The 26,959-nt window shown below is 40.0% G+C and overlaps 1 protein-coding gene across 6 annotated transcripts in view; it reads left to right on the plus strand.

Moving 5' to 3' along the window:
- Positions 1-26,959, plus strand: part of LOC119739556 — a 106,635-nt gene that overhangs the window by 33,537 nt on the left and 46,139 nt on the right. For 5 of the 6 annotated variants that reach the window (XM_038214539.1, XM_038214540.1, XM_038214542.1 and 2 more), the window contains 6 exons: positions 5,000-5,149; positions 15,197-15,385; positions 21,456-21,576; positions 23,178-23,414; positions 23,828-24,008; positions 25,442-25,514. In XM_038214539.1, the coding sequence (XP_038070467.1) occupies positions 5,000-5,149; positions 15,197-15,385; positions 21,456-21,576; positions 23,178-23,414; positions 23,828-24,008; positions 25,442-25,514 (951 nt within the window). The remainder of the gene's footprint in view (positions 1-4,999; positions 5,150-15,196; positions 15,386-21,455; positions 21,577-23,177; positions 23,415-23,827; positions 24,009-25,441; positions 25,515-26,959) is intronic. The other variant, XM_038214541.1, reaches the window with a different exon arrangement.

The raw sequence follows: 26,959 nt of genomic DNA on the forward strand, positions 1-26,959 counted from the left end.
GCGCACTGATCCGACGAAACAACCGCGCGCCCGTGTGCGTCGTTCCAATACTTGAGCGCGCTGCGCTGAATAACAAAACGAACTACTAATTTAAATTTTCCTACGGTGCTTCTTAAGAATCACCGTTGGAAATGCCTTCTTTCGTTGATTACTTCAAAATGACAGCTTCCCAGAAAGAATAATTTCACAGGGAGTTTAGTTCCCTTAATATCTTTCAACCAAGTTTGTTTTTCAACAATAATTACGCCGGTTACTTTTCGGATGGCTGCAAATGATGGACTCTAGCTTTAACCGGCATTACTCAATGCTGGGAAGGTAACAGACTCGCTATGGAGGAGGTGTGGGGATCCCCCCACAGCAGCATATGAGTCTGGCCCAATCGCTAATGAAATAGAGATGGGCACTCCGTTCCTGCGAACACAGGTTCGTCCCCTTTATTCTTTACTTTAGTAGCTGAAAGTTCCTGAAGAGTTTCCTTCTCCTGGGATGAAGGATTAATGTCCTTTAGGAAAGTCAATGTCCTCTACTTGGCATTGTAGAAGTTAACAACACAACCATGAAAATTAAAGTTTTGGCTTGTAGTGGATTTCACATCATTGGTGATGTTAAGAGAATTAGTTGCACTGGTAGCTGAAAGTTCCTGAAGAATTTCCTCCTCTTGGGATGAAGTCAAAGGTAGCTTAATGTTCTCCAGTGTTGTGGATCTGTTTTGTTGCTGATGGGTGGATGGTTTATTGTTATGATCATCCAGTTCTGAATAGAGCTGGTCCTGCTGGTTCAAAGTCAATTGGGTTGCCAATGGTGCACTCATCTGCTTCTTTTTGTCGTTGCTTGTTTTACTGTAGTGTTTGATGTCCACTGACAAACATGATATCACGACTATCAAAGCCTGCACTGTCTAAAACAGTTACGCAAGTTGCTCTCAGGCAGTGATTGGTGTAAACATTACTACATCCAGCTTTGGTTGAGATGATGTTCATTTTGGAACCTAGAGTGTTAGTTCCTACTGGGCCATTGCAGTACCACGGGCCATCATCTGGTGGTGCAGTTTCCTTGGGTCTTTGCCAGAACGTATCAGGGCAGTTTGGATTCAGCTTGGATAAGTACAGTTTCAATGATCTTACGGGGCATCTGTCATTGTCAGGAATTTCATACATGAAACCACTGGATGATTCATCATCATTTTTGCGATTGTTCTTGGTCGTTTGATCACGCCTGGTGACATACTGAATGTCATCTTCATCTTGGGAAATTATGAAATCACTTGGCCTCATATCCCGCAGATCTTCATGTCCTCGGTTACAGAAGTAAACCATAAAGTCAACGAATACCTTATTCTGCAGTCCCCTTGGAGTACTCATGTCCAACTCATTTGATGCTTGCATTTTCTCCATATCAGCAACAGAAATTGGGCTTTTGTGTCTCATGAATCCTTTGCCTTCACGTTTCAATTTCATGAGCATGGCTTTGAATACCTTATTGCTCCCAGCAAATTCTCGTTGCTTGTTAAGGTCCCAGTCATGAAGGGTTAGAATGTGTCTTTGCAGCCCGTAGCGTATTCCTTGCAATGACTTCTTTGTGTACAGTTTTCCATCGAGTTTCCGTAGGCTGGCGTAAAAAAGGCAAAGCAATTCATCAAGAACACGCATTGAAAGCGCTTCTACAGCTGATAATGTTGTACCAACGAATTCGGCGTAAGCTTCCAATCTATTTATTGCATATTTTATCTGCCTTTTGGTGAATGGGAGTAATAACGAATGTCACGTGATGTGAGTTTTACCAATCAAATGACAAGGATCTGTATGTCGGTTATATAAACATGAATATTGAAGTGACGTCATGATGACATCATGACTTGTCATGTGACGTCACGTTAAACAGTGCATTTTTCTAAAGCCCATATCCGCCCATACTGATATGATTTGGTTATAACTTGGTATGTACCTAAACCAGGATGTGTTATAGATGAAATAGAAGTAATATCATTACGACATTATTTATCATATAACGTGATTAAAGGCAAATTTTTCTAAGGCCTTAGGCCAAAAAAAAAAAGTCTCCGGTTTCTGGTATGGAGCTTGCCCAAAAAGTGGTGCGGCGACGCGGCTTTTTTTTTTTTTTTTACCTGATTTTTTTGCTTCAAATGTGTGCTGATGACTGCAAATGGTGCCCGACTAAACTTAGTGCAAATATATGGGAGTCCAGGCCACATAAAGCTTATTCTCGACCATAACCCAATCTAAAAACACGTAGGACGACGTTGCTAGGTAAAAGGGCGCTAACGCACGGAGCTCATAGATATTGACTGAACAATTTGGTTGTAACTTGGTGTGTTCCTACACTGGAATGTGTTACAGAGGAAAATTGAAGTGAAATCATGATGACACATGCCATGTCCTTCCTTCTGTCCCATAGCGTTACGCTATGATTCAAAGTTAAAGGTTAATGGTTTCCGAATTGAAGTGACGTCATGTAACGTTTCATTAAAGGTGCATTCTACAGAACTACAGATCTGATTGGGTTGAATCTTGGTATGTACCTAAACTGTGATGTGTTATAGATGAAAATTGAAATGATGTCATGATGACGTTATCACATGTCGTGTGACATCACATTAAAGTTGAATTTTCTAAGGCCTGTATCTCCAAAATATAGGTCTGATTTGGTTGTAGCTTGGTGTGTACCTAAACTGACAGTTGATGTCATTTTTCAATGTACATTATTTGTTTTCAACAGTCTTCTAATGTATATTGCATTTCTATATTTTTTATTGTCACATGATGGTATGATGTCAGTTTTGTCTGGTAATTTTTAATATATCAATGTCATAATTTTGCCTCACCTGATCTGCTTACTCAATAGTTGCTAATTAACTCTAGTTCCCACACATCTTTTAATCGATTTGTTTTGTTGCTTTTCAATGACAGTTGATGCCTTAGTTCATGCGTTATATGTTCTGAGCAGTTCTTTAGCGGTAATTTGTTTTTGTCGTGTATTCAGGTTTTTTTGGTGGTCAGTTTTATCTGGTACTTCTTAATATTTCAATGTTAATAATGTTTTTTTTAATGGGATAACTATCTGGTACTTCTTAATTTTTTAATGTTAATAATGTTTTTTTTTTCAATGGGATTACTGTTTGTTTTCCAAATACTGTATATCATGTTCAATTCAGCCCTTAGCTGCGAGTCATTTGATTCAATAAACCATTTACTGAATGAATGAATGAAATGAGATGTGTTATAGATGAGAATTGAGGTGACATCATGATGATATCATGACACGTTGTGACGTCACATTAAAGTAATGTGCATTTTTCTACAGAACTACTGATCCATTTGGTTGTAACTTGGTATGTACCTAAACTGGGATGTGTTATAGATGAGAACGGAAGTGATGTCATGATGATGTCATCGTGTATCATATGACGTTACATTAAAGGTGAATTTTACTAAGTCTAGTAAAAGGCCCCCCCCCAAAAAAGTCTCCAGTTTCTGGTATGGAGCTTGCCCAAAAAGTGGTGCGGCGACGCGGCTTTTTTTTTTTTTTTACCTGATTTTTTTGCTTCAAATGTCGGCTGATGACTGCAAATGGTGCCCGACTAAACTTAGTGCAAATATATGGGAGTCCAGAGAGGCCACATTTAAGCTTATTCTCGATCATAACCCCATCTAAAAACACGTTAAAATTGTGCAGCACCAGGATCAGAGATGCCACTTTTCCGGTTTTAACCGGAATTCCGGTTTTTAAAAAAAATCTCACAAAATTCCGGTTTTTCCGGCCGTCAAATTAACCAGAAAAAGAGAAGAAAAACTGTGGAAATGCGTTGATTTTTACCGCGATTTAGTACATTTAGGCGCACGCATGGCACAACGTTGTTCGTTGAAGTAGTCTTAAAACAGTCTTTGTGTATGTTGTTGCCGAGCCTGCATGCGATACAAGCGGCCAACGTACTTAATTGCACGCAGTATACAACGGCGCCTCGTGCGTGCTTCACCGCGTGCGGGCGTGTCGTGTGCTAAGCACGCAAGGCATTCAGTCTGGAAATCAAGTCTATCATTTCAGCTATCAGTGGTTTCCGATCGCAGTGATATATGTGAATACAAAAAATGCGGGTACCAACCATGTTTTCGTTGAGCGCATCGCGTACCGTATAGTGCAAGGATCATGTACACCGACAGCAGTGGGCAAGTTCGCGCAAGGACTATAGTTAACCATTGGTCGACTAACGCTTGCCCGAACTCTGTCTAGTCGACGATGGTTACCTACGCTAGTCGACTTTTTGGAACCAACCTACTGGGGTTGGTTGCTTCGCTGGTAACCATAGCCGCGCGCATTTATAACGTACAGCAGGGAGCCAGGATCCAGACGTTTTGCAATGACATTTTACCATCGTTCGACTAGAGACGTTTGCACGTTGCTATCAGTGCGCAGGCGTAAGGTACGTCACAAATCAACCACTAGTTGACTATTGTCCTTGCCCGAACTTGGCCAGTGTTGTGGAATCGCGCGTGTTTCGCGTCGAATATTACGTTGGAAATTCGGGTAGGCAGAATAAATACATGTATTAGGAATATGGAAAAGTCAAAGTGATTGAACGAACCGACGGCTGTAAAGGCCATACAAGCAAAATTAAAAAATAAACAGAACTTGGCTTGGCTACAAGATAAAGATGACAACGGGGACTTTGTGTCGGACACGGAGTGGCTTTTTCACACACAAAAAAGTCTGTTTTTTTCAAGCAGCCGTTCCGTTTTTTTTTCAAGCAGACCCAGTTCCGTTTTTTTCAAGCAGACCCTGTGGCATCTCTGCAGGATTCCAGTCAAACCAGTGAGTTTTGCGGTTTTGAGACATCATCTTTCATTGAAAAAAAAAAATCTTTTTCATTTTGCCGACGCACATGGCTACAGCGACGCGCGCGCATACCAGAAACCGGAGACTTTTTTGGGGGGCCATTATACTTGTTTACAGTTTATTTTGGTCTTTACCCTGTTTCCTTTAGATTGGTGAGCAAGAATTGAGTCAGTTACCAGAGTTTATATGCAGTTGCATTTCTTCTGTCGTGTATCCACTCCTGGCTCATCCACAAGTCAGTGTCAGAGATCATGCCACTAAAGCATTTTCTACCTATCTGTCACGTTGTGATTTTAAGGTATGTAAAAGTAAGATGAATGGACTTTTACCCCAAAGACTCATGAGGCTGAAAGGGTGTATTGTACTATTGAGTTTGTGCCAATTTGTCTTGAGAATTAACTAAGTGACAAACTACTTGGCTGTCTCCAGTAACACTTGTTTGATTGATGCATGTATAATGACAAGTTGTAACCAAGTAATTGGATGCAGCCAGGGTTATTGTAAACTTTGTTTTGATTACTTAACATTGATTAAATGGGGGAAAAATAGTATTAGGTTTTTGGATCAAATGTCATGTTTAGAATTAAATTATTTTAGTTCAGGATACTTTTGTGTTTTCTAAGTATTACTAGCTTTTTATTCTTGTCAAGTGCCTGCTCTACTAAACAACAAGTATATAATTAACGTTCAAGTTAAAGGTCAAGAGACTATAAAGGTCAAGAGAATGTTATCCGACTAGCCAGATAAAAATTTGGTTCACGCATTATATTCTTGGAAAAAATAGGTTCTACATAAGATGTGGAAACATAACATGAAAATCTACTTTAATTAAATAAAATTAATTGAAAAAAAAAAAACCCCACCAACATGACCAAAGAAATGTTGTATGGGAACACTTGTATTCAACTATGAAAGTTAATTTGAAATGCAAAAAGGATTTTGACAAATTGAGTAAGTATTTCCATTCACATTCTATACCTTTGCCCTGATGTTTCCACTGCAAATTCATAACAAGTTCATGTGGGAAAAAGGATCAACAAAGTACAGATTGCCTTGTAACTTTTTAGGGATGAGCAAGGCTTTCAATTTCGTTGGTAGAGGAGTACAGTACATGTATATGATCTATAGGGTACTGATCTTTATGAAAAAATGGTGTGTTTCTATTTCAGTAATGATATATCTCCATTTTCTACATGTATATTAAAGCTGTGTCCAAATGACTTGGCTAAGGCTTGAAAGTACGTACGAGTCTGTGATAGCGGCTGCAGCCACTTCCACTTCCCATAGACTCGTACATGTACATGTGTGTAATTTCAAGCCAAAGCCAAGTAGTTCTGACATGGCCTTAGTAAAGAATAATGCTCGAGGTACGCATCATTCTTACCTACATGTATTAAACCATTGCTATGACGTCAGAACTATGAATCTGTTACACTGGTCACAAAGTGTGGATTCGGAAATATGAATCTTTAGTAAAGTATGGATTCGGAATAACGAATCCACACTTTGAACATGTCGGACAATTGTTCTCCTTAATGAGCAAGGACCGTCTGCATGAAAATTTCCTTCCGAAAATTATCAATGCATCTTCACTGTCAGATTCTCTGCCGTCATTGCAAAATACAACTTTGAGTCAGAAAGAAATCGTCGTCTGAACTATCCATGTTGACATAAGGAACCTACACACAAAATGACTTGGTTGTATGGGTGTGGCCATACACATACGGTACTTAACACGCCACAATGCTTGATTACGTATAAGAGCCTCGAAAAACTCCCTTGTAAATTACCCTAAATAGATATGGCCATGACTCGACACGAGATATGCAAGTCTTTTCATCTCCACTCACTGGACTGTTAATGTTAATGACAATACTTTTTTTGACGCAATGGTTTAAGTCGAAGAATACACTCGCAAGTGTGGATTCTTAATTGACGAATTCACTCGGCGCTTTGCGCCTCATGAATTCTTAAATTAAGAATCCACACTTTCTCGTGTATTCTCCTTAACTGAATGGCATTTTACCAATCAATATTACACTCAACCGGTTACGTCCCCCTATTGTTTCCAGCGCTCCATTATTTTGCACTTTTATTGAAAGACTCAAGTTTTTTGTTGGTATAAATGGAATGGTACAGTTGCACTTTTCAGTTGTACTCTGAGATACTGGTAGCGTGTTAACGTACATATAGTTTGTTGTGTTACCATACAATGCAGTATTGGGCATGTTTGGTATCCATTTTGAACTGCAACAAGGCACCGTGTATTCGTTCTATGGGATAGCGTGCTTATGACATGGCATTCAGTGATAGCGATAGCAATTTGTTTCCATTACAGAAAACACCTCACCTCTGTTTACCTACATATTTTCATATCAGCGCACCCAAACTGCACCCTCTGCGCCCACTGCATGCCCACAAAGGACCCTGTAACATAATAGCTTGTCCTAGTTTTTTCAGCGACACATAGCATCAACACGTACAATTTAACTGTACTTGCTGTGCTTGTAAAAAGAATAGTGTAAGCTCAAGCTGTTCTGCTGGGAAATCACCCTCCAGTCAACCATCCAAGCGTGATGCTTCCTCTGCTACGACCGGGTCCAATCCTCTGGGTTCGGTGGCAGGATATACCCCAGGGGAGAGTACTCCTGCCACTCCCTGGAGAGGCGTGGCGAACCCCCGTATTTACTAGCTAATGAAAGACAACAGTGATGGCACAACTAAACAACACAAATCCTGTACGGCTGCCAGCTCCGGGAGTGAGCAGGAGCACAGCTGCGGGACCCGGTGCACATCTTAACTGGCATTATGACGCCGTTCCCTGGCCAGACAGTAGATGAAGACAGTCTCTCCCTTTTCCAGCAGGCTAATCTTACTATGTCAGAAGTGGGTAAGCTCCTTCAGTTTCCACCCCCTTCCCCAGTCCAATCTACTTGACCTTAATACTGCAGAGATTCTTGTACATGTACATCTAAACTTAGACAGCCCACATTTCCTAAATAATAATTGCGCTTAAATAGCACTTTCCATCGTATCAACAATTTCAAAGCGCTTTACAACTATTACCCCGTTCATCAGGCCATGGGACCACGCGGCAGCCAAAATCAGCGCTCAATCGGTCCTCGACCCTCACAGATACCCATATATACTCCTGGGTGAAGAGAGGCAATTGTAGTCAAGTGTCTTGCCCTAGGGTACAAACACCATGTTCCTGGCTGGGTTCGAACCCACCCACCTTCGGACATAGTCAAACACCGTAGCCACTGGACCATGGAGTTCTACATACCGTGGCATTCTTCCTATCGATAGAATGTGTGCAGACACTATGAATAAGGCCTTTACACAGGTGCAGGATAACAATCACTCTCAAAGACTGAGCAGGTTTACAAACACGTGCAACACCAATAAACCTGACAGTGATAGATTTTTTCAACCCTCTCCTTGTCCTATGAGGCCAAAGACTTACTGAGACGTGAGAACCCGCAACTTCATAAAAAAAATTTGATAGTAGAACAAAAGCACTTGACAAAAGAATTTTCTCCTTTAAAGCCCGAGTCCATCATTTGCAGCTATCCAAAAAAGTAACCGGCGTAATTATTGTTGAAAAACATACTGGTTGAAAGATAGTAAGGGGACTAAACTCCCTGGGAAATTATACTTTCTGGCAAGCTCTCATTTTGAAGAAATCAACGAAAGAAGGCATTTCCAACGGTGCTTCTTAAGAAGCACCGTAGGAAAATTTAAATTAGTTGTTCGTTTTGTTATTCGGCACAGCGCGCACAAGCATTGGAACGACGCACAGGCGCGTGTGGTTGCTATAATTCGTTGGATCAGTGCACAACATCGCGTAAAGCTGCAATTCAAAACAATTCGAAACATGATTTAGCAACTTTTGATTTTAAATTGAGATCCTAGAATGCTGTTTTTCTCGGAATATGAAGCTGAAGCTGAGCTGAAACTTCATCAAGTAAGTTGTTCAGTATCCTTCATTAGATTTTGAACACTTTTGTTGCTTCAAACAAACAAAATGCACTAATTACAAATGATGGACTATAGCTTTAACCACCTACATGTATGTCACAGGGCCAAGGTGGCCTCTCCCTCCATCCTGTTATCGGATGCCCTTGCCCGATGTTATGGAGACCCTTCCTTGTGTCAGCCAAATAAATTACCCGAAATGTTCCATGTTTTTAATGACTGTCTGAGGTTTTGCCTCAAGGAATTTGCTTTGGGGTTCGCTACAACTTCATTGCTACGATGCAGTGAAAGTGTGCCAAAATTAAATACTCATTAAAAAACTTGATGAAGTTAAAATTAGAAGTACGTAAGGGGTTTGCAGACCCTTAGATTTCAATGGAAGTATTTTCAAATCTTTATGACGTCATTAAAATACTTTTTATGATTGGACGAAGCAAATTATCATTGTAAGGCCAAGACAGATTTATATTAGTTTGATTATTGAAACGTTTAGGGGGTTTCTGGACCTAAGCAATTCAGTGGAAGCAATCTTTAATTTATATGACGTCATCAAAATACAGTGTTTAGATTGGTTGAGCCATTTTTCCTTTCATAACATAGGAATATTCATATTAAGTGATTTTTGACACCTAAATTAGGTTTACAGACACGTACAGATCTATGAAAGCATTTTTAAATCTGTATGACATCATAAAAAGAGTGTTTTCCGATTGGCTAAGGCAAATATTCATTGTAATAACAATGCAGATTCATACTACATTAATTATTGAATGGTATAATGGGTTCCGGACCTAAAGAATTGAAAAAGGTCATTTTTTTTAAAAACTTTCTTTTTACTGTTTGGTTGAATCAATTATCCAATCAAAAGAGCCGGGTAGATTAAATATTTAACTGATTGTTGAAACCTAAATTGGTTTGGGGAAACGTATTTGAAATGCTGCACTTTGATTGGCGGGTTGAAATTACACGTATATTGTAATTTTAATGTGGATGTTACCTATTATGCTGCACAATTGGCATTAGAGGAATATGAAGTCATGCAATTTGCTGTTGACTAGACATGTTTGCAACTACAATAATTATCAAAAATTAGGTAAGTCTTTCCATTTATTTATTATGACATAAGATCTCAATGAGATTTGTGATTTTGTCTTACTTACACCGTGGCATCGCTCCCTGCGGAGCTACCATCCTCACAAGCTTCTTCCATTTGTGAGGATTGGTTGTTAAAGGGGCTGCTTGGATTTTGTAGAGATTCACCCTTTCCAGGTCTCTGTCCGGTGTGTCCTCCCATGCAGTTAGATATTGTCTTGGTTGCCGTCTTCCATGTGTTGGGGTCCAGTCTAACAGTCTTCTTGGAATGCGAGACCGCTCCATCCTCATAAGATGTCCCCACCATGTTAGTTGCTTTTTTGCTAGCAATGTTGTGAGACTGCTGGTTGTTTGGTTCTTTCCCTGACTTCTATGTTTGTGATGCTGTCCTCCCACATGATGCCAAGAATGCATCGCAGACATCTTTGGTCAAGAGAGTCCAGTCTTCTCTCTTGACCGGTTGTAAGAGGCCAGGTCTCAGCTCCATGTAAAAGTGTGGATATCACACAAAAGTTGTAGAAGCATGTCTTCTGCTGAAGGGAGCTATTCTTCTGTTTCCAGATGTTGTCCGGGTCCTTGTATGCAGCTCCTTTGCCCATCCTTTCATTTCCTTTTCTACTGTGCCATCTCCTGAAATGTAGCTACCAAGGTACAGGAAGCTTGAGACAGTGCTAAACTGCTCTCCATCCAGTGATACTGATGTTATAGGGCTATTTGCAACAGGCATCACTTCGGTTTTAGGTTTGCTTATGTTTAATTCCACTTTTTTACTCTATGTGATTACTGTGTTTGTTGATGTTTGGAGACCCTCTTCATCATCATCTAAGAGGGCAACATCATCAGCAAAGTCTAGATCACTGAGCATTTGTGCAGGATAGCGGCTACTCCTTCTGGGTGTGAGAGTAAATCCTACATTTGGTTTATCTAGGGATTGTACCAAAACCCAGTCGATCAAGATACTAAACAGTAAGGGTGACCAGGCGCGGATCCAGGGGGGGGGGGGGGGCATGGGGGCACGTGCCCCCCGTCAAATGCCCCCGAAAAAAACGGGAGAGATGAGAGAAAAGGAGGGAAGGAGGAGGGAACCTCCTTACAAAAACTTCAAAACCGGCACCGATTTTAAATATCAGCCGGCTGCAAACATTGTGTACTCCACTTGAGAAACTTGGAAATAAACCGCGATCCCATCGTACGTACCCGGTACGTACGTATTACCATGCATATGCTGTTATTAAATGCGATTCATACAAACCTACATGTATGTACGATTTATTCTCCATGAACTTGCAGCTTATAAATGTGCTGTGCGCGACAAACACACGTTGTGCACTGCTCTTTGGACCACACCATTGGTCAAGGGTGTGGTTTAATAAGGGAATAAATGTGTGCTCCGGAGGTTTTTATCACTCTGTTTAAGACCACTTAGAGTCTGGGTGCTGATAATTACCCGAGCCGGAGGCGAGGGTAATTATCAGCACCCAGACTCTAAGTGGTCTTAAACAGAGTGATAAATACCGACAGAGCACATATTTATTCCCATTCATAATACCTTTTCGGTAAAAAAAAAATCATATAATTCGTTCAAAACATCTCGATTTTGTTCAACAAATTCACTTAATGTTTTTTGAAACATCCCTCTTGCAAAATAATGGAGTGTTCAGCTGGCGAGTAAGATGTAAACAACCCTTTTATGGAGATTGACGCGTGCGTATCATGCTCTGCGCGATGTCGCACAGAATGCACCTGGCGCGTTGCGTTTTGAATTTAGAACTATAAAATTCTGACCATGGGCGTCGCCAGGATTTTTTCTAGAGGGGGGCAAAAAAAAATTTTGCCAAAAAAATGCTTGTATTTCTCAACACATTCTCAATTTATCAGTTTTAGAGGGGGGCAGGGACATTTTGCCCCCCCCCAACTCATTAAATTTACACAACGTTGTCTTCGCGCCTCTTTTTCTTTCTTTTTTCTTCCTTTTTTTTTTTTTTTTTTTTTTTTTGCTTTTCCAGGGGGGGGGGCAAGTGCCCCCCTTGCCCCCCCCCTCGCGACGCCCATGATTCTGACTCCCTGGTAGTGTTGCGCATGCCTACGTGAGGATTGTGAACGTTCAACCAATGAAACGATAAGAGGCACTGGATTTTTAGGAGTCCACATTTTATTGTGACACTGGAAAAGTGTTTAAGACCAGCTAGCCATGTCTTTATCATCCGTTTAAGACCGGCAACGTGACGAGCTCTCGACCAATATGAATGCGTAAACTGTCTTAGGTATTTATCAATAACAATTTGCAAGCATTTCCACGTGCTTTTGATTTACAAATTATACTTTTTCACGGAGTCCAAAACATGTCCTTTTTTTAAAATGACTTCTTCAACGTCACGTCATCATATAATTTTCGTAAAGACTTTATTCGAGAAACGATGTAAAACCCTGAAAAAATTGAAACACCCCTGAAGGTCATGGATCCGTCCTTAAAATGTTTTTTTAACAAAGAAAGTTGAGATCCAAAAGTTGGTTTTTTGACGTTACTACGCTGGTTGCTGAAAGTACAAGTCTGATAAGTTTGGTACTTGAAAAGAGATCTGTGTTTGTTCTTAGGACAAAAACAATCAGCAGTTAATTGCCCACAGGCAAGTTTTAGCACTTGAGACATGCTCTTGCAAGCTAGACGGAACGCAGTGTGTTACTTTTTCAAGTGCAAGCGAGGTAAATTTGATCGTTGGAACGCGGGCCAGCGCGCATCCGTGCCGGGCTGGGAGGTATACACCAATTCTCGATGTCTATTTCTCAATGTCTTTATCAACAATTATTTCCTTTTTTTTTTTACATAACAAAATGACGAATACACCCAGGGGCGGCGGAACCGGGGGGGGGGCTGGGGGGGCATTTGCCGAAGATTTTCCGAAGTGCCCCTTTTGCTGGCATAAATGTGCCCCTCTAGCATAAAAGTGCCCATCAAGATAATAGAAAAATCTTAAATTATCTTACTATTTTTTAAAATTAACAATTTTCCACAATACGCCCTGTAAATGAGCACATAATGCATACTTATCATATAATAATTGGTTTTGAAGAGCGCCCCCTATGTTGGAAGGTGGTACCATCCCCATCCCCCCCCCCCCCCCCCCCCCCACACACTTTGATATTTCGGAGGCCAAGTGTCCGGTAAAAAAAACGTGTCACCCTTTCAGCAAAACTGCTGAGCAAGTGCCCCTTTTTGGTGATGCCCCCCCCCCCCCAGTTTCAAACCCGTTCTGCCGCCGCTGAATACACCTTCAAAATCGTACCATGTGGAAATTGCAATCATGGTGCCGAAAGACCCGATGTCTATTATCTGTAATGACCACACATCAATTTGTCTTGCTGCGCCACCGATCTGCCGATGGTTTATTTACAATACATGTGCCATGATGTGCGTGTAATAGGCCCTATTCATGAAATTGAAACCTGGACTGAATTGAAAGAACATTTATTTAAAATGTTTGGGCATTTTACATTATGCAAAAAAGAGAGAGAAACTTGGAGGACCGCGTGATTAATTTCTGTAGTCATGAGATAAAACTGAGCTGTGAAGTTACAATCTGCATGGAGGCCTAATTGCTCCTCTGTTTTAGTTTGATTAAATTATACTAATTTTAAACTTGAATTCAATTCACATGTTCAAGCAGTTTGTCCTTGTTGATAAACTGAAAATTTCAACTTGAAACAAAACATTAAAAAGCATCCTTGCAACAGTTTACAAACTAAGCTTTTACAATTCCTTTTTCAAAAATATAATGCACGAAAACATGAAGACGAAAATACATGGTATCAAGTGAAGAACAGAAGAAACTTGCAAAGCCTGTAAAAGCAAGAGTATATTTAAATTTTAATCAGTGAAAAAAAATCTTATAATCTTCAAAAAATTTACTCAAATAACTCTGAGGAAGAGGGGCCAGGAATTGCCTAAGATTGCACCACAGAGCATCTAGAATCCAACATTTCCCGAAGCCCTCAAGCGGGTCCCTGACCCCATGCCGAAAGACGTTTGCACTCCGCATTGGTCTTTGGGGCAGACGCCCTATACGCATCCTAGCAACAGTTTACAAACTAAGTCTATACAATTCCTTTTCAAAAATAAGCACGGAAATAACTATGCAGACGAAACTATTTGGTTATACAAGTGAAGAACAGAAAAAACTTAAAAGGCTTGTAAATGCAAGAGTATATTATTTTGCTCAAATAACTCGGGGGAAAAGGGGCCAGGAATCCCCTCCGAATACACCACAGAGCATCTAGAATTCAAAATTTTCGGAACCTAGCGGGCCCTGGACCCCACATCGTACGTAAGACAGGGTTGATCTGCCCTCGCATTAGTCCTCAGAGCAAATGCCATAATGCATCGTTGCAACAGTTTACAAAACTAAGTCAATACAATTCCTTTTTCAAAATAAAATGCAAGAAAATATGAAGACGTAAATACATTTATTTACAAGTATATACATCTACAGTACCATGTACAGCTCATTAAAAACACGAACATGGGGCATTTAAAATGCCTGTTACATGCAGTAAAGCAAATTCTAGCAAAAAAACTTGGCATCAATGTAAAGCTTAGGCCTGAGTGGAAACGTTGAAATTAAAATCGTGGCAGGAATCAGCGGGAATCCTAACTATTGCACTAATTCTATTTTTAAAAATGCACTTTTTGGTTTCTTTTGGTCAATTTACTGATCTTAATTTCAAAAATGTACTTTATTTAACATTTTGAATTTTATTTTGTACTTTGGTTACTATTAGGTAAGAACTGCATGCAGTAACAAGTCGACTGCCTTCTCCTTTATATAAATCAAAACACATTATTCAAAGTGGCCACTTTTATCATTTTAAGAGCAAATTTCGCGCTTTTTTATGTTCACAGGGGTATGTGACACTATAAAAACTTACAAAAATTTAAAATATAGGTGGAAAAATATTCTTTAGCGTCAAAATGTGACATCAGTACTCCATAAGGGATGAATGGTTGTCATACAGATACAGAACAGTATCTGGAGGTAAATACTTCTGAGCTGGATAAAGACAGCCAACTTGAATTGAGACACTCTTTGCGATACTTGAGACTACACATGCACTCTTCTCCAAACTGGTATTAGGGAAGAGGTTAAGACCAAACAGAGCGCAGTTCTGATACCTTAGGCAAGATCAATGTACCCATATTTATCTGGTAAGTGAGGAAGTTGAAATTTGACATGCCAAGCTTTGGCAATTCTCATCATTTTTCCTTTTGTTTGAAATACAGGTTGCAGTGGAATCACTAAAGGAAGCTGTTTCAAAGCTTGGACAGGATGAGAAGATGGAAAGATTGAAAGCCTTGTCATTTGGTGACTGCATTTCCTTACCGCATTATGCTGTTCTGCAACCAAACTACAACTTTATGGCAGCTTGTCAGGCTGAGGGCTTGCTGAGTGTATGTCTTTATCTAATCAAGGTAATTATCTTTGTGGCTCTTCTTAGCAGAAAATGTCTTTTGTGAGTCACTAATTGTGTGTTGTGCGTATACTCATGTAAGTGTGAAGAATTATTAATGTGTGTAGTTTGCTATTATTTAGGGAATATAAGTGTGAGGAGCCAGTCTTCACTGCGTGATAATGACCGGGTGGGGGATGATCGCTGGTAATGGACAGAGTCAAAGCCAAGGTCCATCAACAGAGGCCATCAGCAAACCCGGTCATTATCACGCAGTGAAGACTGGTTCCTCACACTGTTATTCCCATTAATAAATACCTTCATAGCGAAATAAACAGTTAAACGCTCCAATTTTGTGACTTTTCTTTCAGCGACATTTCCAGACTTTTTGTGTTCATGTTCAGTGGCCATATTTTAGCTGTATGTGTGGTACTCTGTCTCTTCAATATGCGTTGTTATACGTCTTCATTGCATTACGACCAGTGACTTCCAGGGTATGAACTTGTGCTTCCGTAGTGAAACAAATAACAAGTTTTTTTCTTCATATTTTCTGCCTACTGGAGGAAGCTGAAATTTCGTTTACATATTCCTTGTTAACATATTCCAGAATTACAAAGATGCCCTATTTAGAAAAAGGAAATTTGTCCGTGGGCGAAGTGTTTACAGAAAATAAATTGCAGATCAATCCACCTTTCGTGGTAAACATCCTCAGTTCTGCAATACTGAAAACTTCCTTACGCGCGCGCACCCACACATAGTAACTGTGTTACGTTACAAGCTACCGTAGGACTGTTGTAAATTTTGCCTATCATTTAAAACATTTGAAACATTTCTTTATTCGACAATCAGTTGTTCAACGTCGCAATACATTTTTTTTCTAGAAATGTATTCAAGAAACAATGTAAAACTCAAAACAGGGGCTAAATCACCCCTTACGAAATTAATGGATTCATCCATAAAAATGTCTGCATCGTGTTGACTGTTTTCGAAGAAAGTAGATCATGATCGAAAACTTGAATTTTTGACACTAATACTCGTTAGTAATCTCAACAATTTGATAAGTTTTGTTGTAAAAAAGGACCTGCTTATTCTTAGGACAAAACCAATCAGCAACTATATATTGCCACAAGCAAGATTTGTAGTGCTCCAGTCAGAGGACACATATTGTGTTGCATACTCTCTCAAGTGCTGCGGGAAAATGTTGTCATTCGCCGGTGCAGGCTACTGGGCCATGCGCTTATTTTTAAGCCCGTGGACCGGCTGGGCCATGGCAGCAATTCCTGGTGTTTAGTTCTCATCGTCAATTTTTTTTAAAGAGATTCGACCGTAAATGTTTGGATATAACTTTGTGGCCCTTTTCATAGCTTTCGTAGTTTAAATGGAACTGGTCCAGAGCTTTTTGACTTAAGAATTTGGAGGCCTAACAAAATTGCAACTGCTGCAGCCGGTGCGGCTTTTACGCAGGTGTGGCTAATACGCCGACTTCAAATCTTCATTTGCAGATTGTTGCGTGCTGTGGCTTATACTCCGCACGGCCTGTATTCTGAAAATTACGGGAGATGTCTTGCCAATTTTTTCTCACCTTAGTACATGTACTGATGGTACAAACTCGAACATGTGACACTTTTTTTACGATACTGTACAATGTTTGTTTCCTTACTCTAAAGTTTAATCATGCAGCTTTTCCTTTTTATGGCTCCATATCTATACTACAATCACGAAAATGATTCGGGGGCGCTGCCATTTTCCCGACCGGTCTCCCGTCCCCATCGCGCCCGTTGGCTGCGGGGTATGCGGAACGGGGCCCGGCTATTTCCACCCTATTCCCATGCCTATTTCCCATAATTCCCTTCCCCATTGAGCCGGCCGCGCCGGCCATCTTGCGTACGGGCCGGATAATTGACGTGCCACGTCGTATACGTTCGTTTATGAGCATGCAGCGTACGGGCCGGATAATTGACGTGCCACGTATACGTTCGTTATGAGCATGCAGCGCATGCAACAGCACAGCGTTGTTGACATGTATCTGTCTTCCTTGCTCCAGTTTTCTCTTTGAACGGTAAGTCTCATTTATGATATGTATTTTTGTTTGAGAAAAGTGGTATTCTTTCGAACGCCACTGGCATTGAGAAGCATTGTTGTTTGAGAAAAGTGTGAGTTTGTAAGTGTCCAATGATGGCGTAGTCTGGTGGTAGTACGGGGAGGGTTGTACGGGGGGAGGCCTCGGCCCGAGTGTGGCCGTGTGTTTACTTAGCTAGGCTTAATGTGGCCAATTTACTGCATGCTGCATGACCTCCGCAACTACAGGCCTCACTTGGAACATGTCACCCGAACATGTTTGTAGAACTTTGTCAACTTTTGATTTCACAATTGGGCTTTCAATAGTTTATTTTTGGATTTTGCTTTAGTTTGTTTTAGTCCTAAGCCTAGGCCTACTACTACTACTCAGTACTAGCTACACAAAAAAAAACTGCTGCATTTGTATATAGGCCATGAAATGTACATTCATTCCATACAAATGATGCAAACTAAATCTTTGTGGTAATCTTAGAACACGGCAAATCATACTAAAAACTTCCTTTAAAGAAATGGCTTTCATACTCATAGGCAAAACAAAATTAATTTACAGCAAATCAAAGACCAATAACCAACTTAATACGTGATCAAGTTCAAACCTCAGGCCAAAAACCAAAAAATACAGGCAAAGACTAAAACCTGAAACCAACACAGTTAGAATAGTGGATCTAAGAGAATACACTCTGGCAGAAAATCACATGACTCGACAATAGACATGAACCCAAGCAGGATAAAGAGGAAACTAATACATTGATGACTGTTCAGTGTCTCTGCTGTTCTGCTGAGATAAAATCATATGCGGGGGGGGGGGTTCACAAAAATACAACATATAAGACATGTTTCGTTGTTTGGCATGTTTGGTTAGTACTTCAGTAGTGCATTCCGCATAAATGGGGTATTGTAAGTTTTCTTCACCTTAGTCGTTATTCTTTTCTTTCTAACTCCTTTACACAGGACTCCCGATGACACCCACATCACATGACCAGCTCCAACCATGCTCCAAGCATGCTCCATGCTTCAACCAGTTCCTAAAGCAATAATCTCAACTTAAGACGAAGACACCTATTCTTTCAAGTTCAACTGCAAGATTCCTGCTTTTTCTCTTTACCCATTCAAAACACATTTTCCTTCTAGCCATAATTTTAGTTTTAGAAGTCATGAAATAGTGCAAAAAAAATCACTCTTTTCTGCTGTTTGATGTCCATCCTTTTTAAAAATTATATCCTTGGCTTAGTTGTACCCAAGAATAATGATGGAATGATTACCCGATAATTACTGGCCAAGCAGACTGTGTCGATCCTGGCAAGCTTATTTGATAACAAAACAATGTCTTTGATTACCAAATTACATAATCACTCTTAAAATTTCACAACAAAATATTCATGATCGCATACCCCTCCGTTTCTCATGAGTTTTCACCAACACTCATTAAAAAAATGTTCTGTAACTTACAATGCCACTGTCATTATTTATGATTACAGCTTTTAACACAAAAAACTGCAATTGCACAATAACCTTTGGCCGTCTTGCTTGAAAGTCTTTCATGGAATGTTTGTGCCTATGGTAAACAAGCCTGGACCGACGTCCCTTGCGAAAATTGCTCCTAAAACTGACTACAATTATATCCCCTGAGTTTTGTAGAAGTACTACCCTGTACAGTAATGAATGCAAATACATTGTTTTAAAAAAAATGTGTGTTTACCTGATTTCATTTTCACAGTTTTGTAATAAATACATTTTACATGTGGTGCTTGACATAATTATGAAGTGCTCCAATATGTCCTTTCTTTTAGTTTTACTCTCTTCTGCAAATAAACGTGTTACGATACTTTGCTGTACAACCCCATCACCATAATAAAAACACCAACTGCTATAATGACATTAACATCTACTTAATACATAAGAAACACCCCCTTCACCATAACAAATATAAATTGTTGCCCACTTCCCCGGAAATATAAGTGACCATTCACAGGTGTAACATAAATAGGCATGGCGTCGCGGGGGGGGGGGGGGGGGGGGGGGGGGGGGGGGGGGGGGGGGGGGGGGGGGGGGGGGGGGGGGGCACTCCCCCCCCCCCCCGGAAAAGCCAAAAAAAAAAGTCATAGTGGTGTAAATTTAATGGGTTGGAGGGGGAGCAAAATGTCTCTGGCCCCCTCTAAAACTGATAAATCGAGAATGTGTTGAGAAAAACAGGCATTTTGTGGGCACAAATATGTTTTGCCCCCCTCTAGAAAAAATTCTGGCGACGCCCACACAATACCCAACCCCCACCCCCACTGGCTGCCCCCTCCTCTCCTCTGTAGTGAGAACGATGGATACGACGTTGTATAGGCCAAGATCAAACCGCGTTTCATCTCAATTACCTAATTGGTACAGTTGGTGTATACGTCCTTAATGGTTTGGGGGGGGGGGGCACTCCCCCCCCCCCCCGGAAAAGCCAAAAAAAAAAGTCATAGTGGTGTAAATTTAATGGGTTGGAGGGGGAGCAAAATGTCTCTGGCCCCCTCTAAAACTGATAAATCGAGAATATGTTGAGAAAAACAGGCATTTTGTGGGCACAAATATGTTTTGCCCCCCTCTAGAAAAAATTCTGGCGACGCCCACACAATACCCAACCCCCACCCCACTGGCTGCCCCCTCCTCTCCTCTGTAGTGAGAACGATGGATACGACGTTGTATAGGCCAAGATCAAACCGCGTTTCATCTCAATTACCTAATTGGTACAGTTGGTGTATACGTCCTTAATGGTTTGGCACCTTGAAAATTCAATGTTCAAATTGACTGGACAATATTCCTGCACAACATTATTTATGAGCTATATATAACGAGACACCGCATGAGACAATCGGTCGGCAATGAATACTTAATTTCATTCAACTGTTGACAGCAAGACCTTCCTAATCGGCGCGCAATTTAAAACATTTAAACGGTATGAATCCCAGCACAAACATAAACCTCCACAATATCAGCGATTTCAATATCACCATCTCCCCTCTATAACAAAAACCATTTCTCCCCATCCCTGGAAATGTTTCTCCCCATCCCCGGAAATATTGGTGACATGGTCGACGGGTTTTACGGAAATTGGGCGTTCCAACTAGCACCCTTCACCCTAGCTAGCCTCTTCCCCTATATTGACAATATGTCCTGGACCCTCGCACAATCTCCGCAGGAAACGTTATGTACGCGCACGTTGAACGCAAATACAAATTAGGCGAGACTGATGGCGAGTCCAAATAGGCTCGCGCCTCGCGTGCAGTGAGCAGAGGGTATGATTCTTTATTTGACTTAACAGTTGTTTGGAATTATTAGAGTTTAAATTATCGAGATTTCATTGTATACAGTAATTATTACGAAACAGTCAACTCTACCCATCTAGCGGGTGCCGCGCGAAGCGCGGCATCCCGCTAGTTAATCAAGTCGTTAACAAACGGCTATGCAATGGACCCTTTGAAGGTTATTATGAAAGCGTCAATAGATTTGGTATTTCTGTCTATTTTTATCTCTGTTTTTTTTGGGTAAAAGTATGCCTGATAATAAAGGTAACAAAGTAAAGGACTTTAAAGTTTACAGAATTCTCTCAAGTTGCTTCTTTGAGGGTGTTAATTTGGGTGTTTTTTTTGGGGGGGGGGCATTCAAGGGGGTGGGGGAACAACAATCACATGTTCCGTTTGTAGAAATGGCCCCTGAACATGCATAGCAATATGATGTCAAATTCTTGAACACAACACCTTCTGAATTTAGTAATTTTGTCTACTTAAACAAATGTGTTTTTGACCTATAAGGTATTTATGAATGGGAATAATAGTGTGGTAGAGCAGTATTAAATGTCTGGTGAAAACCAGGAAGGTGACTGGTTGCCCATAATGCGCGACCATGCCCCTTCCTGGTTTTGAACCAGATGTTTAAAACTGCTCTCTTACTATATTATTCCCTTGTAAACAAATGTTACTACATTTCTTATTTAATAAAATGAATTGCCGCACTTTCATGAAATATGTGTTTTCATGCAGCATGTGCAGTCAGGAGTGCTTCTACTGAATTGGCCCAAATACTTCTCTACCTTCAGCCTGAATCTCATGCACCCAGCATCTACAGTTAGACAAGCTGCCAGTGTCATATTCAAGTATATTGGTGAGATGGTGTCTCTAACCGCTATAATAAAACTAACTCAACTTCTAAGGTAATAGTGCTTTAAAAGTGTTTACAACCAAGCAGGTCTTTGGATGACAAAAGAAATTTTCATCTCAAATCTCAAGTAAACTATCTTTTATATGCCAGATTCCAATTGAACAATCCCCTTTTTAAATTGTTTCAGCTATACACAATTTAGAATCGGAAATGTGCATATAAATTGTGACTCATAATAGTTTATATTGTTCGTTGATTTGATTTAGATTTATGCTATTTTACATTGTATGTGGCATGTGATTGCCTGGATTTTACTAAATACTTTGTTATTGGATTTTTTTGTTGCATAATTCTGAGACTCAATTATCACTTTACATGGACAACAAGACAGTTGAACTGTATTGAACTCTTTGCTTTTTAAAGAAATCTACAAGTTTGTCTAGGAAGATTTTGATATAACTCTTTATAGTATAATATGAATTAATACATCTTTGACTATTTTCCCCCTTCCATCTGAACTTATGCATACAAGATTTCAATAATTCAGAACTAGGCAAGAATGCAGTGGGGTTTCATTAAAATAGGAAGATCCTTAGAAGCTATGTCTCCCTGTGGTCTTCTCTTTGAACCTTGTTTATTTTTCCCTCCAACCCTTTACTATTAATATGGCCTTTCTTCTTGTAGCCTCTGTGACCCATTACAAAACTTATATGTGCAGCCTTGTATAGAAAACGTGTATTTATCATGGATCTGAGTTCTTCATTCCACCCTCCAGGTATTTTCCCCCTTAACCTGACATCTTTTCATCTTGGGGGATTTTGCTACAGGGTGAGTAAAAAAAAGCGGAACCCAAATCCCCAAAAATATATTTCATATTTAAAAAAGATATGTAGCACCAAAAATAATAATGACTAGAAGGCTATTTCATAAGCTACTTTTAGATGAAAAAGAAATTACTGAAATTGCTCAATCCATTCAAGACTATCACCATTTATACATAATGACCTTAAAACCTGTCTCGTCCAAAAAAAAGCAATTTATTGTGGTTTTGTCTGTTAGGAACAACAAAGAAAATGACACAGAATACTTGTTTCAACAACTGTCACCAACTGTAGTACACAATATCTTTATGATATCTCTATATGATTTATAAAATCTATTTTTTTTTTAAGACAGGCCTTCAAAAGGACTTTGTTGAATATTTTTAACGTATAAACTGAGAGTTTATCGTTGGTGATGTTTGAAGACAATTGCGACGATGATTCTTGAAATCGCATTTTTGGACGAGACAGGTTTTAGAGTCATTGTATTTAAATGGTGATTTTTTTTACGGATTGACCAATATCAGTATTTTTTTTTCATCTAAAAGTAGCTTATGAATTTGGCTTTCCAGTCAGTATTATTTTGGGTGCTACATATTTTTTAAATATGAAATATAATTGTTGGGGTTTGGGTTCCGCTTTTTGGGACTCACCCTGTATATGTGCAGGAAAGCTGTCTGCACTACAACTTAAAACGGTTGTGTATAAGTCTGTCATTGATATCTTTAAATTGTATCAACATGACCTAACATTATGTTTTTGTGTTTGTTCTTAAATAAATAGTTGCAAAAGAAAGCGACAACTCGGGGCTTCTCAAGCTCGTGCTGCAAGCTCTTTGTGCTAACTGGAGCATTGACATCACAGATTTGATGGAATGTAGCACCAAGCAATACCATAGTACAGTGAAGCATGAAGTTAAGAGTAATGGACAAATCTCAAGACAGGGAACTTTTAGAAGACAGTTTTCTGTAGAGCTAGAGAAGCAACAAAGTATTTTGACACTCCATAAGATACAAGGAGGTAATTTTGATTACTTTGTCTTAGATTGACTTCAGGCCTTTTGAGGATTCATTCATTTCAAATCCAATGTGAATGCAAACATGGTCACAACCCTGTGATGTCATGGCAGACGTTTCACATACTTCAACTCCATTAAATGCATGTGCCAATTTTATTTGTAGTTGCATTATATCTAAAACTGATAAAAAAATTACTTGATTATCAAATTGGAAGTTATGCATGGTATTAAAGGTTATATTTAAAACCATTTCAACAAACTGAAATTATTGAAGCTAAACATTTATATCTTAATTGCACAAATGTTTTTTTTTCATAACCGTGTGCTTGTGTCTCCTCTGTGTTGAGTTTGATTGCCATGTGTACATTTGGCTAGTTACATGTATGACAGAATAATGTGTTGCTTTTTGTTAAAGTTACTTTTCAGGACAAGCAGTTCTGTCAAGCTTGGGAATGGAGAGAAGGTCGCTTGTTTGCCTATGAGCTGATTGTGAAGTTCCTGATCATCAACCACATCCATTATCTGTTCCCTTCCTATGCTCTACTGTCACCTAAATTTGATGGGAGTGTGTCAGCAGACAATGCAGTCACACTTAGGTAACTTACATTTATATGTTTTATCTGGGAAAATTATCTGGAAAATATCTTCAATTTTAATACAGTTGTGAAGTATCTTTGTATGTGCCGTTTGTATGGTGTCTGAAAATTGCCTCTTTGTGTATGTAACAAAGATTTTTCTAGGAATTGGTGAAGCACAATGTTTTTTTCAGGGGTTAATCTGGGTTTCAAGACATCCTTAGCAGTGGGTGATTTAGCATTGGGGTTAGTGGACTGTGCAGTGATTCACTGAAACAGGTGTCCTTTTCACACATGCCAACAAGCTGCAAAGGATGTCTTGGGAATCTCGTATTACTGCTTGCGAAATTCTGAGCAGAATGATGTGTGCATTTGCATGCGTGCCTGATCTAGCATGAATAATCGGTCTGCTTTCTGTACGTACTGCAGTTTTGCATGCCACGTGTGTACTGCTTGCAAACTTGACGTTATTAGTCAGGATGAAAAATGGTGGATTTTGCATCAAAGAAATTGGGACTCTGAAAGGTAAAAAAAGTCATCAATCAGTGCTGTTCATCAATTTGCACGTTGCCACTGATCAGCACCTGATGCCACCTCATGCACCACATGTACATGTACATTACGTTACCTGACTAATGGTTTGCCAACTAGCTTTTTTGTTTCCATCAGTGTGCATGCGCTATTCCTGTTAAATTATGCATATTAGGTCATGGCCTATTCAGTGCAAGGTTCCTAAGACATTCTTTGCGAGAAGTTTGTCGACCGAGTCTGGTTTTTGGATGGGAACAGAATGTCCTATCGGGTCATTATGCGACATGCATGCTGCTGCGCGGTACATATACAAAGACTGTACCGTCTATCGTGAAATCTAACGCTTATTTACTGAGTGTGCATATTTCAGTTTGGGGCGTATTGACTTCGATAACAAATGCAGATATGCAAATAGCTGTACAAAAGCGGTACAAATTTCGAGTTCTCCATACATGTAGGTTTGTGCACAAACATGGATGCACCCAGCAGGTATGACTTTGTACATCATGTCAGGGGTTTAGTAATTTAATATAGCTCTAAGGATGTACCCCATTCAGAATATCATGCATCAAGATGATTCAGGGGTTTCCAGATGGATATAGTCTATGTGCATAAGGGCACTGTGTTACCCAACAAATATGAAGTGAAATGGTACCTCTGTTATATTCTTGATTTTAAAATTGGGGAAAGCATATTGGAACCAATGAGAAGCTCTGGTTCATGTGTTCTTTTATCATGCATTATTGCATACCTTTCACTCTGAACTGTTGTATGGTACATTGACACCAGGTATAATTCAGCCTCTACATGCATAAAAGACTGGTACTGGTATATTCTCTTGTTTTAAAGTCTCATGCATGGTGAGAGAGAAAGAATTGGATTGAAATCTGTTTTTTTTAAATTACTTTTTGCATTATTTGTAGTCGAAAGCCTGCATTACCAGAACGTTCTGTGTGCAGCAAGAGCTTTAGTCATGGCAGTGCCAGTCAGAACCAGGTAAGGGAGTCCTGACAAGTAGAAATATGTCATTTGTAGAAATATGTCATTTGTATCTGGATCTGATCCACTCATAGAACGGAATGGTACCATCATTGTATCTGGCTCTGATCCACTCATAGAACGGAATGGTACCATCATTGTATCTGGATCTGATCCACTCATAGAGCGAAATGGTACCATCATTGTATCTGGCTCTGATCCTATCATAGAACGGAATGGTACCATCATTGTATCTGGCTCAGATCCACTCATAGAACGGAATGGTACCATCATTGTATCTGGCTCAGATCCACTCATAGAACGGAATGGTACCATCATTGTATCTGGCTCTGATCCACTCATAGAGCGAAATGGTACCATCATTGTATCTGGCTCTGATCCACTCATAGAACGGAATGGTACCATCATTGTATCTGGCTCTGATCCACTCATAGAACGGAATGGTACCATCATTGTATCTGGCTCTGATCCACTCATAGAACGGAATGGTACCATCATTGTATCTGGCTCTGATCCTATCATAGAACGGAATGGTACCATCATTGTATCTGGCTCAGATCCACTCATAGAACGGAATGGTACCATCATTGTATCTGGCTCTGATCCACTCATAGAGCGAAATGGTACCATCATTGTATCTGGCTCTGATCCACTCATAGAACGGAATGGTACCATCATTGTATCTGGCTCTGATCCTATCAGAGAACGGAATGGTACCATCATTGTATCTGGCTCTGATCCACTCATAGAACGGAATGGTACCATCATTGTATCTGGCTCAGATCCACTCATAGAACGGAATGGTACCATCATTGTATCTGGCTCTGATCCACTCATAGAGCGAAATGGTACCATCATTGTATCTGGCTCTGATTCACTCATAGAACGGAATGGTACCATCATTGTATCTGGCTCCGATCCACTCATAGAACGGAATGGTACCATCATTGTATCTGGCTCAGATCCACTCATAGAACGGAATGGTACCATCATTGTATCTGGCTCTGATCCACTCATAGAACGGAATGGTACCATCATTGTATCTGGCTCCGATCCACTCATAGAACGGAATGGTACCATCATTGTATCTGGCTCCGATCCACTCATAGAACGGAATGGTACCATCATTGTATCTGGCTCAGATCCACTCATAGAACGGAATGGTACCATCATTGTATCTGGCTCAGATCCACTCATAGAACGGAATGGTACCATCATTGTATCTGGCTCAGATCCACTCATAGAACGGAATGGTACCATCATTGTATCTGGCTCCGATCCACTCATAGAACGGAATGGTACCATCATTGTATCTGGCTCAGATCCACTCATAGAACGGAATGGTACCATCATTGTATCTGGCTCAGATCCACTCATAGAACGGAATGGTACCATCATTGTATCTGGCTCTGATTCACTCATAGAACGGAATGGTACCATCA

The sequence above is a fragment of the Patiria miniata genome, unplaced genomic scaffold (assembly GCF_015706575.1).
Source record: "Patiria miniata isolate m_02_andy unplaced genomic scaffold, ASM1570657v1 HiC_scaffold_30, whole genome shotgun sequence".
NCBI lineage: Eukaryota > Metazoa > Echinodermata > Asteroidea > Valvatida > Asterinidae > Patiria > Patiria miniata.